Raw genomic sequence first — 14333 nt, 5'->3', positions numbered from 1 at the left:
TGCCCTCTTTGTTCTGTTCTTTTTTTTTTTTTTTTTTTTTAAATAAAGTGCTTGTTCTAGTAGGTAACTGTGATCTCTTGGTTCAGTTGTTACCTGACATAGGGATGGGATCCTACAGCCACAAAAATGTTTGAGTTTAGCATTTAGAAAATAAGTTGTGGCTACTTTCATCCTCTAAATTCACTATTTTTTTTTTTTTTTAGAATGGGCCAATGGTGGTTGGTTTAGAGCCTCAGGAAGCCAGTGACAGGCTTACTATGTTTCAGGTACTGTTAATTCTAAGACATTGCTTAAGAATTATTGCAAGTAAACTAACACCAAAGGCTTTGAGAATGAATCAAAGTAGTTGAACTAATTTTCATTGATACATACGGTTACTGATTGGGCAAAGTCTGTTTTAACTTAATGAAAGCTAAGGTAGTATTTTTTCTATGCATTTGCAAGGAATGCTGGTTAAAATTAGATTTTTTTAGCAGCTAAGAGAAAGGCTGCATAGATAATGAATAATAATTACTAGATTCAAGTATCCTGATGAGAGCCTACTCTCAAGTTTAGTGTATTTGGCTATAGGCCGTTCTTGCGTTCATTATTGTGTCTTTTCCTCATGAATACAATTCTGCCCAATCTTCTTCCCCTCTCCTTCTTTTTTTTTTTTTTAAACAGTGTTAAAGGTTTCCATTTAAACTGACTGTTTTTCCTGTTGAAATATTTCTTTGTACTATGATTAATTTCTGTTCCTGTAATGATGACTTCAAATGGTTTTCCTTTTCCCATATGTCCTGGTTTCAGCTGGGATAGAGTTAATTTTCTTCTTAGTAGCTGGTACAGTGCTGTGTTTTGGATTTAGTGTGAGAATAATGTTGATAACACACTGATGTTTTAGTCGTTGCTAGGTAGCGCTTATCTTAAGCCAAGGACTTTTCAGTTTCCCATGCTCTGCCAGCAAGCAGATGTACAAGAAGCTGGGAGGGAGCATAGCCTGGACAGCTGACCCGAACTAACCAAAGGGGTATTCCATACCATGGAATGTCATGCTCAGTATATAAACTGGGGGGAGTTGGCCAGGAGGGGGGAATCGCTGCTTGGGCATCAGTCAGTGGGTGGTGAGCAATTGCATTGTGCATCACTTGTCTTTTCTTGGGTTTTATTTCTCTCTCTCATTTTTTTTGTAGCATTCATTTTCATTACTATTATTATTATATTTTTGTTATTATTGTTAGTATTATATTTTATTTTACTTTAGTTATTAAACTGCTCTTATCTCAACCCACGAGTTTTACCTTTTTTTTTTTTTTTTTTTTTCTGATCCTCCTCGCTATCCCACTGGGAGGGGTGAGGGGTGAGTGGCTGCGTGGTGCTTAGTTGCTGGCTGAGTTTAAACCACGACACCGTAGTGCTATTCATTTGGCTTCCTACTATGTTCCCTCAGTTATATTGCAATTGACAATTAAATTTTGTTTTTCTTTGGTGCTTAAACAGTAGTAATTCTTACTTCAACCCTTCAATAAAAGAATTGCACAGCATACTTGGAGAGGTAGAATTTGCTGCATCCAGCTTTCTTTGCTTTGCATGTCATGCTCCACCTCTTTCAAGCGCAAGCTTAGCATTTATTGTTCTATCACTGTGCCACATGGAGTAAATGGCCTCCCTGTCAACTTCTAAAGATGTGCCTCGAAGCTAACTAAAAGTTACTTTTCTCATGAAAATTGTTGACAAAACTGTTGACAGTATAAGTTGTTAGTATCTCCTGTATATCTTTCTAGTATTTACTAGATTTTAATCACTAATGCAGCTCTAAGCATAATGCCAGATCTTGAATATTTAGTTACTTAATTTTATTTAATTTAATGTTTTTCTTTTTCTTAGAATCGATTTGATAATCTTTTTCGGAAATATATTACTTATACTGATGGGGAAGATCTTTTTGGTTTGCCTGTTACTCGGTATCCTCAGCTGCTTGAAATAAAGAAGCAACTGAATCTGTTACAGAAACTCTATAACCTATATAACAATGTCATTGATACAGTCAGTGGCTACTATGATATTCTTTGGTCAGAATTTGACACTGGAAAAATTAACAGTGAACTTCTGGAGTTTCAGAACAGGTGAGAAACTGCTGCTGTGGTAAAGGTGCCCAAAATACTTTTGTTACTTCTTAAATATGATTATAATTGGTTAGCACCAATGATCATATCTAAGCATGTATTTGTTTATTGAAACATGAAAAATGTGAATTGTAATTGAAAAAATATATGCATTACCAACTTCATAAAATAAAGGAGCCAGTTTAGACTCTAAATGTTGAGGATTATTGTTCCTTAGAGAGCTTCTTGGTTAACTTTTTTTTTATGAGATTGGAATATATGTTAAAATTGCTATTTATTGTGTTCATGAAGGGAAATTTCCCTTGTTTGTTGCAATATTATTATTCGTGAGAGACAGATTCACCCTAGATGTCTAAGGCAAGTTAGTGAATTGCTGAATAGTGTTCCTACAAAATGGGATATACTGCATGCAGAGAATCTGAACTTTTCATCAAACCAGGAATCAAATAATTTAAAGAATTAAACCTGCATGTTCTGAGGTACAGGTTTTTTTCTAGAGCACAGAGCAGTGCATATCATGAGCCTCACCAAAAGATGAAATCAACATGTAAAGTGGTTCAATTGTTTTTGAAGATTGCTTGGACAAAGTGTATTAGAATTATACAGCTACAGTCCTTAAGGGGAGCCTGTAGGTGCCTGTCCAGCTATCAGTCAATGAAATAGACTGGAAACAGATTTTCTCACATGCAGAATCACATACAGAATCTTCAAAATACAGGTAACCTGAGTCTGGAAGGTGTGTGGTCTGCTGTTAAAACCATATACTGTGGTTAAATGGGTAACAGAAAGAATATTTGAAACTGTTTAAAAAAGCTTGCGTTATTTCTACGTAGATGCCGTAAGCTTCCTCGTGGTGTAAAGGAATGGCAGGCCTTTTTTGACCTAAAGAAAACTATTGAGGACTTCAGTGAATGTTGCCCATTGCTTGAGCGTATGTCAAGTAAAGCAATGATGCCTCGGCACTGGAAGCGGATTACGGATCTCACTGAACACAACTTTGATGTGGAAAGTGAAACATTCAAACTGAGGAATATAATGGAAGCTCCACTCTTAAGATATAAAGAGGAAATAGAGGTATTGTGAAGGAAGAGAAATGGATGCTCGAATAGTATAGGAGTAACAGTAGTAAGAAGGAAAATAGAATATTTCTAAACAACGAACAGAGAAATGGACTATCACTTCAGCTTTCTGTATAAAATAATGACACCAATATATTGTGGTTAACTCCTTTTTTAAATCATGCCCAGGAGTTAATTTGTGAGGGTGCCTTGCTTTGCAACATTAAAGATATGAAAAGTAATCACTGTATTATTCTTTTATTCCCCATAAAGCTGGCCATATCGTGATGTGGTATACAGATTATTAGCTACGGTGCTTATATGTCTGTAAGTCTTTCCACCTGATAAATAGTTGCTCATCAGCCTTACTAGGGTTAAAGGAAATACAAGTTAGATTTGTATACCAGAGATTTGAACCATTCATAGCTTGTTTTGACATCCTATTTATTTAAAAGGATATCTGCATAAGTGCTGTGAAGGAGAGAGACATTGAGCAGAAGTTAAAACAAGTGATAGCTGAATGGGACAACAAAACATTTATCTTCGCAAACTTTAAAACCCGTGGGGAACTTCTTTTAAGAGGTGACAGCACATCAGAAACGATTGCTACCATGGAGGACAGCTTGATGATTCTTGGCTCTCTCATGAGTAACAGGTAACAGGAAAAAGGGTGGGGATGGGGGATAAAAATATCAGCAAGAGGCTTTGTTTTATTGAACAAATCTATCTTTCACAGAGTAGAAGGAAAATAAATATCTAGATAAAAACTAAGAGCTTGCTTGTCCTTGAACTGTTCATGGGCTACTTCTTGTTGTCTGTATCCCTCCGATAAGTTCTTTTGAAAGCATGTGGATACAGTTCAGACTTCCTTGAATAATCAACTGGACAGTTTTCATCGATGCAGGAAAGTGGTGATGAGCATAAAGGGGAACACTGCCTGGTTGTGGGAGGCATACTACAGGCATTACAGGCTGTTGTGGTTTAGGCCCAGCTGGCAACAAAGCACCACGCGGCCGCTTGCTCACTCCTCCCTCCCGGAGGGATGGGGAGGAGAAAATACAACAAAAGGCTCGCGGGTCGAGACAAGGACAGGGAGGGATCACTCACCACTTATGGTCACAGGCAAAACAGACTCGATTTTGGGGAAAAAGAAATCGATTCAATTTGTTACCACTCAAATAAGAGTAGGATATGAGAAATAGAACCTTATCTTAAAAACACATCTTCCCCCCACCCTTCCCTTCTTCCCAGGCTCAGCTTTGCTCCCGATTCCTCTACCTCCTCCCCTGCCAGCGGCGCAGGGGGATGGGAATGGGGGTTGCGGTCAGTTCATGCCACATTGTTTCTGCCGCTCCTTCCTCCTCAGGGGGAGGGCTCCTCACACTCTTCCCCTGCTCCAGCGTGGGATCCCTCTCATGGGGGTCAGCCCTCCATGAGCTTCTCCAATGCAAGCCCTTTCCACGGGCTGCAGTCCTCCATGAACTGCTCCAGTGTGGGCTTTCCCACTGAGTCACGGCCTTCTCCAGGCCCAGCCACCTGCTCCACTGTGGGGTCCTCCACGGATTGCAGGGGAATCTCTGCTCTGCCGTTAACCTCCATGGGCTGCAGGAGGACAGCCTGCTGTCTCACCACGGGCTCAGGGGAATCTCTGCTCCGGCACCTGGAGCACCTCCTCCTTCTTCACTGACCTCGGTGTGTGCGTGGTTGTTTCTCTCACATTCCACTCCTCTCTTTGCTGCAGGTTTTTCAGCAGTCCTTTTTCCCCTTCTTAAATATGTTATCCCAGAGGCGCTACCACTGTCGCCGATTGGCTCAGCCTTGGCCAGCGGCGGGTCTGACTTGGAGCCGGGGAAGCTTCTAGCAGCTTCTCACAGGAGCCACCCTTGTAGCCCCTCCCCTGCTACCAAACCCGTGCCACACAAACCCAACATACAGGCACTGCTACTCTGGCCCCTGTGATAGGTCACTGCCTCATGCCGAAGGTGCTGAAAATCCCAGTTAAAATGAAATTCAGTTTGTCTGGTTTCACATGCCAAAGCCTGCAGATAAAATGAGGAACACAGAACCTGATCATCAGGCAGATGTTCAAAAGCAAGAGTTCAGTTGATAAGGACCTCTGGGAGTCTTGCAGCTTTCAAGATGTTACATTTTAAAACCACTTTACCTTAGAGTGAAATTGAAATCTTGCTCCTATTCAGCTTCTGTTGGATTAGAGCTGTGCTACACACCATGTGTACAAAGCAGCAAGTTGGAGCTGGTTTGGTTTATAGCTGCTAACTAGCTGAATTGAGTCAAGTATAGGTTTTTATACTTTCAATTGACAAAGATACAACCAGCAAAATTATTCCTCATCCTTATGAATAATGTGCTGGCTTTCAAGAGACTTGTTTCCTTCTTGAAGTAAAGCAAGTGTCGTCTTTTTATTTTAGATACAACACACCCTTCAAGACACAGATACAGAAATGGGTGCACTATCTTTCCAACACAACAGATATCATTGAGAACTGGATGACTGTGCAGAACTTGTGGATTTATTTAGAAGCTGTTTTTGTTGGCGGTGACATAGCAAAGCAGCTTCCAAAGGTTTTCAGACATGCCTTTTTTTCAGTTCGGTTTTCTACATTTTAAGAATAATACTTAACTGTGATGTCATAATTGATGCAGTAACATAAACCTCATTTTTTTGGTACTTAACAAAACTAGTCTTGGTAAGAAATTAGGTAAACAATGCCAACAGAACTATTGTGTTAGAAAGAATAATAAAATTGTGTGAGCTAGTTGATCTTTTTATTTCTAGATTGTAAAATTATTAACCAATATGTGTTTAAGTGTTGTGCCTAGTAGTAGCCTAGCCTAGTTAGACTAGCTTAGTAGTACCTACCACTAGCCTAGCAGTACCCAGGAATTCTTATCTTAAACTTTCCTACATAGCTTTTAAAATTAAAAATTAACTTCAGTTTTTAGGAAAAAATCTTCAAATTTGAAGCATGCAATTCAAGCATAATGAGTTTTCTGTCTTTTTCTCTAAGAATGACTGAAAGAGAAAGTAGATAGCAGGCTTGATAGTCAAGTATAAAATAAGCTGTATTGTGTAAGCAGAAAGATTTGTGTTTTTCTAAGCTGAAAAATCTTTAGAACTTGGACACGGGATTACTAGTGAGAAGATTACTGGTGAGATTACTGGGTGCCAATTCTGCAAGCAAGTGCCTTTTCCCTCTTCTCTCTTCCTTCCTCCATCTCTTCCCTTCCACATTCATCATTATGTTTCAACAGGAAGCAAAGCGTTTCTCTAACATTGATAAATCCTGGGTGAGGATCATGACCCGAGCTCATGAAACACCTAATGTTGTTCAGTGCTGTATTGGAGATGAAATCATGGGACAGTTACTACCACATTTACTAGAACAGCTTGAAATCTGTCAGAAATCACTCACAGGGTAAGATTACTACAAGACCACAGTCTTGGGCAGATGGTTGTGAGTTGTGTAACTGGGGAAGAAGCAATTGCTTGAGTACTGTCCCATGCACTTTGCAAAGATCATGTTCTTATTCTACTATGAATTCAGCTGAATTGAGCAAACAAGTTAGCAGGATGATACAACACCTCCAAAGAAATTGCTAGCAACTCACTGATAAGTATGTGATTTGTGACTAAGCTGTCACTCACTGTCTATCTCTGTTGAAACCAAAGCTTGTTTCAGCCTAGTTTGAATCCAGAAGGCAGTCTAGATCTATATGTCCTATTCAGACCCTTCATGAATCTGGGAGAAATTCAACATGAGACCTAAATAGCAAGTAACAGACTTAATGTAAAAACATTTTATTTTGGTTTAGTTTCTTTTCCTTTTACTGGTGCTTACATTATAGCAAATAATAAAGGCTTTCCATGAAATGATTTCTGATGTTAAAAGAGTAGCTTTAGAGCAGGTGCTTAACATGAAGGTATGATGCATAAGAATTGTTGTCATTGCCACTACTAAAAATTGCAATGATACCTTGTGAGAAATGCCACCTTTAAAGAGGAAACGATGTATAAATTAACCTAATTCACTTACCATCTCTTCCCCCCCCCCCCCCAATTTTTTAAAAAATGCAGGTACCTGGAGAAAAAGCGCCTCCTATTTCCACGATTCTTCTTTGTGTCAGATCCTGCTCTCTTAGAAATTCTTGGCCAGGCATCAGACTCTCACAATATACAGGCACATCTGCTGAATGTCTTTGACAACATTAAAACTGTCAGGTTCCATGAAAGGGTATGTATTGCCCACACCTCAATGTTACGTTCTTTCAAATTAACAATGCACGATACTTGTTAAATAAGAAAGCTACCTGGGTGTATAGGGCGTTCAACTGTTTTACCACTCATCGACTATTTGATGCTGCATAGGCTTTCTTCATTTAAGATTTAGTTTCATGTCCTCATTTACGTAATAGGAAAACTATGTAGAATAGAAAAACAAACAAAAATTTGCACCAGTGCTTAGGTTTCAGAAAAAAATGCCCAGGTACTGAACTATCTTCTGTGGCTTAATATAGGCTAGCATCCTCTCAGATAAGCTTCTGATTCTTTATGAGCATATTCGTATCTTTAGATTGCCTGTATTTGTACTTTTTCATTCATTTTTTGATTGTAAGAAAAAGTGTATCTAGTCTCTCACCTGTTTGAGTTATCCTTAATATCCCTTCAAACATACTGTTTGAAGAACAATTTGCTTATACTCTTTGCAAGAACAGATAGCAACAAACAATTTTTTTTCCTGTGTATGTATACATTTTCTTAGAAATTCACTACCTCCCCATGCATTTGAAATTCGTTTGATTGACCATGTTCCTTAACTTTTGCGTTTCCGTTATTTTTAATTGTAAGGCTATAAATTCTGTTAGGATATTACCCCACCAGTAATGGGGGAAGGTATCCTTTATTGTGACTGGAAAGTGGATGTTGTCATTGAAACTTAAGTGAAATTCAGGAATTGTCAGTGTATTGGTGTTTGTCTCCTTGTTCAGATGGCAGTATTTTGTTTAAAGCCTTTCTGCACACCAAAAGTAATGATTTAATTGTTTTTACATCTCACTTAACAGGTTGGTATAATTTATTAGTTACCTAAATAAGTTTAATGGAGTGATGGCAGGAAAATCAGACAGTTACGGTAAAGATAACAATAAATCTATAAACACAAAATGTTCTTGCTTTGCTTTTATTAGATATATGATCGTATATTGTCAATTAGTTCACGAGAGGGTGAGACGGTAGAGCTGACTAGACCTGTAATGGCTGAAGGTAACGTGGAAGTTTGGCTCAATTCTCTGTTGAAGGAATCCCAGCTGTCACTGCATCATGTTATTCGCCAGGCAGCTGCGCACATCCAAGAAACTAGTTTCCAGCTGATTGAATTTCTTTCTACTTACCCAGCCCAGGTAATATCATTGTTAAATCAATGAAGAATTGTTCACAGATATGTAGCACATTGATATTTTTTTTCTTGTCTTTGCAATCAAAATTGCAGCCAGTGTTATAAATACAAAACTGACATTTAAATTTATCTTAATCACCTCAGTCTTTTAAGTTACACTTTACATATCTGAAACCAAAAGAAGAAAACTTACCCTGAAGCTCTTGTTCAAAAATAATGTAGAATGCAATAAATTAATGCAATGGAGTTAACACTAGTTCTTTACAAGCTTAATACGTGACTACTGAAGGAAAAGTAGTAAAATTGTATGTTTGTTCATATATTCAGGAAAACACTATATATTGCTAAAGATTTGGAGCTGAGGGTAATGCTGAGGGAAAATTATTTTCTTAGTAGAAGCTTCTTCACTTGTGATCAGGAATGTTGTTGGAGAAGGAATAAAGAGTTTGTGGATTACTGAAAAAATATTTTACATTGAAGCATTAATTATTCACTGATTAGTCATTAATTATATATAAAGTATATTAATTATATATAATATTTATATATATGCTGTAAATTATATTGAACAGTTGTATCAACAGTGCACCATAGGCAGCATCTACAAGACTGAAGTGTGGACTTAACTATCTGTTTATGAATGGAGTTGGGACACATAAAACAAATGTATGGGTTGAATGACCTCTATATGGATGCATGAAAAAATAATTTTATACAAATAGTAACAGAACCATTTCTTTAGTTTATCTGTGTCTGTGAATGTACATTTTAGGTGAAAGAGAAATGATTATGAAGTATATACTTTTATGTTTCCTAAGGTTGGGTTGTTAGGGATCCAAATGATTTGGACAAGAGACTCAGAAGAAGCTTTGAGTAATGCCAGGTATGATAAAAAAATTATGAGAAAGACGAACCAGTTTTTCCTGGATCTTCTAAACATGCTGATAGATATGACAACAAAAGACCTTAGCCCAGTCGAGCGAGTTAAATACGAGACATTAATCACTATTCATGTGCATCAGAGGGATATTTTTGATAGTCTGGTAAGTATTGAAAAATTTACAATGAGTTATGAGATGGTTTCCACGTAAAGCAATGTGAAAGGACAAGAAGAAAATATTGCTGTACCTATGAACTCCTGCTTCTTAAGCTAAACATTTAATTGCAGGACTGTAATGATTATGTGCCCTGGACTATTATGAAAATGCTGATGTTGCTTCAATCTATGTCTTAGTTTCCCTTTAAGTAGTTCAGTGTTTTTTTTTCCCGCACAAGCAATAGCAGAATTTTATAATGCTTTGTGTTGGCCCACTTAAGTTAGACGCCTCTGTTGCATGATCAGTTAGGGACTTCTTTTTCCTCATACATTGTGTTGCAAGTAATTGTCCTTTCTCTGGACTACATTGTGAGTTTCGAGGAGTAAACAGAATGAATATAGAGTTATAGTATTAGAAAAAGTTTGAAGTTGGTTGAAGCTGTTATCCCCTCTGTTCTAGTTTCAATAGCATACCTAATTATTACTTAGGGATTTATTTATTCACTTCACACCTTCTCATGCTGCCACAGGGTACTAAAATTAGGAAAATGAAAGCATTTACTGCTTAAACAGTCAAACTTAAAAGCTAGCATACCCTTTTACCTATAGGAAGTTCTGGACCTGACTGAAGTTAAGCTGTCTGAGAAAAGAATTACTGAGTTTTAACCCATTGCTTATAGGCAGGCACCTATCTTTTTGTTGTAGAACCGGTTGTTTCCAGTTATCACCTTATGTAAAGTATAATTTTTAGATACAACCTGCAGGGCATCTTTTTTAATCCTGTTTTAATATCCAGTTGGTCAACTTTGAATTACTCCCAGCTCTGTTGAATTTCTTAACTAATATCTGCACCATGACACTGTCTTGAAATACCTTTTTCCAATTTGCATGTGGTTTCATACAATTCTCATGACTTTTTTTAAAGTCAAGTATCACATTACGTGTTTCCTACTCATAAGTAAAAATAAAATGGTAGAGATGAGTAAAAGAAATCGCATTTTTAATGTTAACTGAACTTCATGACTTTTGTTTGAGGCTTACGGACTGTTAATTTGTATTTAGAATTTTGACACACTCATCTAAAGCCTGAAGTTCCTTTGCCTTAGTATGGGTTTCAGGGACAGCAATAACACATTAGCAATTTTTGTGGTAAAAATCAAGATAGGGTCTCCACTATTCTTGTGTTACTAGCTGTTCTTCATGCCTTTCATTGTGATTGCAGTGCTGCCTTTGCAGTACTACTTAGATGAGATAATATAAATGCAAAAGTAAATGTTAACCATGAATACCACAGCCTTTTTTTCCCTCTTTTCTTAGTGTGGCATGCATATCAAGAGCACTGCAGATTTCGAGTGGCTGAAACAGTGTAGATTTTATTTTAATGAAGACTCTGATAAAATGATGATTAAGATCACTGATGTGGGTTTCACATACCAGAATGAATTCTTGGGCTGTACTGACAGGCTTGTCATAACACCTCTTACAGACAGGTGAAAAAGACTGATTTTATTCCTTTATTCTTTGATGCCAAACCTAGGCTTTTACAAGAGCAATTTATTCATTCCTATTGGATGCAAAATAGATCTCTGCAGAGTTTATCCCTCACAGTCTTATCAAAGTCAATAATTTTACATGGAATACGTGAATATTTTTGTTTCTGTGCCTTACAATATTAATACCTTCCAGCTTAATTTCTGCCACATACTTGCGTGATCCCCACATATATGATGTATGGGACTCTGATTCTCATGTGTGTGAGGCTAGTATACTTGAGGATCAGGTACATCCAGCAGGTACAATATACAGAGAGAGATACAGGACAAAAATAAGTGTTTACAGGCAAACTAATGAAAATATCTAAGGAAGAATAGACAGGAAAAACGATTTTATTCAGCTGTGATAGATTGGAGATCTTTGATCTAGAAGGATGTTGAAAGAATTGCAGTTCTATTAACAAAGGGGTCTACCTACCTAACTGGAATAACACAAAGAATGCTATATAAGGTATCATTGGCAAAATAAGGGCATTGGGTGGGTTTTTTTTTTTTGTTTGTTTTTTTTTAACTGTTCCAAACAGCAAATTCTAGAGCTTCACTTCAGAGATAATTGTTAGCTGGTGTTTTACTGCATTACACATAGAAGTTTCATTTATGAAATTGGGATGCACTGTATGATCAAATTTTAAAGGTGGATGAGAAAGGAAAGGTTAGCTGTCTTTCATTATTTTACTCCACAGTATAATGTAGTTCAGAACTACTTCAGTTAAAGTAATTCAGGAACTAAGTTAACCAAACTAGATTAGGCAGCATCTCTGTATCTGCTTTCTTCCCTTCTCATGATCTTTCAGGTTGTTGATTATTGAGGATTATCTGTTCTTCCGCTTAATGTATGAAGAGACAAACCTTAATATTACCTGCATCAGAGGCTGAGTGAAGGGTTTTCCTTCTTAATGCTTTAAATTGTAATTAGAGACCTGTCATTTCAGCAGTTTCCTTGTCTCCTTAAATCAGACCTTCCTCATGTAACACAGTTGAGTAAGATCCTCTGGCACTATACAGAAAACTGTGCACTGCAGCCCATTAAGTGATGATAACTTGTTGCCTTTTAGATGTTACATCACTTTGGCTCAAGCTTTAGGCATGAACATGGGTGGAGCACCTGTGGGACCTGCAGGAACTGGAAAAACTGAAACCATCAAAGACATGGGACGGTGCCTTGGAAAATATGTAGTGGTCTTCAACTGTTCAGACCAGATGGATTTCCGAGGACTTGGGAGGATCTTCAAAGGTAAGATGTGGACCAAAGGTAAGATGTTGGCCAAAAGGGTCAACTGTATCCTGGGGTGCATTAAGCGAAGTATAACTAATCAGTCAAAAGAAGTGATTGTCCCACTATACTCAGCATTTGGAGTGGCCTCGCCGCAAGTTCTTACATGTGCGGTTTTGGGGTCAACAATGCAATAAGCATATAAAAATATTAGAATGTGTCCAAAGGAGAGCAACAAAGATGGTGAAAGAACTAGAGGGCATGACTTATGAGGAACGGCTGAGTACACTAGGTTTGTTCAGCTTAGAGAAAAGGAGGCTGAGGGCTGCCCACACTGCTGTCTACAACTTCCTAATGAGGGGGAGCAGAGAGGAAGGTGTTAGTCTCTTCTCTGGTGTCTGGTGATAGGACATGAGGGAATGGCTTAAAGCTGCATCAGGTGAAGTTCAGATTGGATATTAGGAAAATGTTCTTCACTGAGAGCATGGTCAAGCACTGGAACAAGCTCCCCAAGGAAGTAGTCAGGGCCCCAAGCCTGTCAGTGTTCAAGTAGTGTTTGGACAACACTCTTAGATATCTGGTTTAACTTTTAGGTAGCCCTGTGTGGAGTCAGGAGATGGACTTGATGATCCTCATGAATCCTTTACAACTCAGCATAGTCTGTGATTATATGGTTCTATGGACTATGTGAAAGTTACAAATGCTAAAAGAACATCTTTATAAAACAAGGTCGACACATAATCAGCAGGTGGTTTTCAGCCTTTTAGTAAATGCAAGTAATTAATATCTTGTTATGAATGTAAAATGCATTTGTAACACTGTCTCCAAGAAATAGAAATGTCTGAAACCATAAGGCAGTTTATGAAAGAATACAAAAAGACACTTAAAGTAATCAAGGAGGACTGCCAGTACAAAAAGAAAAAGCTGTGAAATTTATTGCTGAACTGGTGAAATGTGTTGGGTTCTGATTTCAGTGTTTTGTCTCCTTCGAATGTCAAAGTTCTTATCAGTTGAAGGAAGTGCATCAATAGCACTACATATGTTAAAAACAATTGGCACAGCTCACTGAAGTTAGATGCAGACATTTTTTTTTTTTAGGCACCTGAAATTGATACCTGTCAGTCATGGCAGATGTTGAATTAGAGATCAAGTGGAGGTTCTTGACTCTTGTATTGTTGCAAGTGACTGCGTTGATGATTTTTTTGTTTTGTTTTCCCCAAAATATCTGAGGAAAAATGCAGTTCTGACACAGACTGACCCCTAACTTCTTTCCAGGTGAAAGCAACTTTATTGTTCATTTTAATTTGTGCAATAAGCTATTGACAATCCATCATATTTTCATAGACTTACTGCAGCAATTTTTTTTGGAGGGTAGGGAGGAACAGAAAAACATTCAAGATACTGAGAAAAGGAGCAGAAATTGAAGGATGTAGTATCCTAGACAAGCTTGAGGACTTTTGGAACTTGTGAATTCTTGCTTGAAAAAGACTTAAACTCTTCTCCTTGTCCCTTTTCCAACCCTCAAAAATAAACATTTTTTTTTTTTTCCGTGAGGTAGATTAACCTGATTTTTGGCTTATGAATTGCACCAAAAAAGGGTTAACAACATAATGGTCAGATGCTTAGTTGCTTTTCTCTTTGAAGGTCTTGCTCAGTCTGGCTCCTGGGGTTGCTTTGATGAATTCAATCGTATTGATTTACCAGTACTATCAGTAGCTGCACAGCAAATTGCAATTGTGTTGACATGTAAGAAGGAACGTAAAAAAAGCTTTATTTTTACTGATGGAGATAATGTGGAAATGAACCCAGAATTTGGCATCTTTCTTACTATGGTAGGTATTCAGTAGGTTTCTAATATGCCAGTGATGATTGTACAATAATCGCTTCTAACCTGGTATGTTAAATGTACTTGCTAACTCTTATGTCATTCAGCTCTTAGAACTCACTGACAGTT

At 37.6% G+C, this 14333-nt stretch overlaps 1 protein-coding gene across 1 annotated transcript in view; it reads left to right on the top strand.

Moving 5' to 3' along the window:
- The window catches only part of DNAH5 (dynein axonemal heavy chain 5), a 133165-nt gene that overhangs the window by 45310 nt on the left and 73522 nt on the right, over positions 1–14333 (top strand). The window contains exons 26-37 of the mRNA XM_050915913.1: positions 204–266; positions 1867–2105; positions 2939–3179; positions 3619–3818; positions 5593–5746; positions 6437–6600; positions 7260–7416; positions 8369–8581; positions 9396–9620; positions 10931–11103; positions 12222–12400; positions 14024–14211. Coding sequence (XP_050771870.1) covers positions 204–266; positions 1867–2105; positions 2939–3179; positions 3619–3818; positions 5593–5746; positions 6437–6600; positions 7260–7416; positions 8369–8581; positions 9396–9620; positions 10931–11103; positions 12222–12400; positions 14024–14211 — 2196 coding nt within the window. The remainder of the gene's footprint in view (positions 1–203; positions 267–1866; positions 2106–2938; positions 3180–3618; positions 3819–5592; positions 5747–6436; positions 6601–7259; positions 7417–8368; positions 8582–9395; positions 9621–10930; positions 11104–12221; positions 12401–14023; positions 14212–14333) is intronic.

This window comes from Gymnogyps californianus, chromosome 2 (assembly GCF_018139145.2).
Source record: "Gymnogyps californianus isolate 813 chromosome 2, ASM1813914v2, whole genome shotgun sequence".
NCBI classification, from domain to species: domain Eukaryota; kingdom Metazoa; phylum Chordata; class Aves; order Accipitriformes; family Cathartidae; genus Gymnogyps; species Gymnogyps californianus.
Note: the sequence above shows the minus strand (reverse complement) of the source record. Positions and strands in the feature narration are given on the sequence as shown.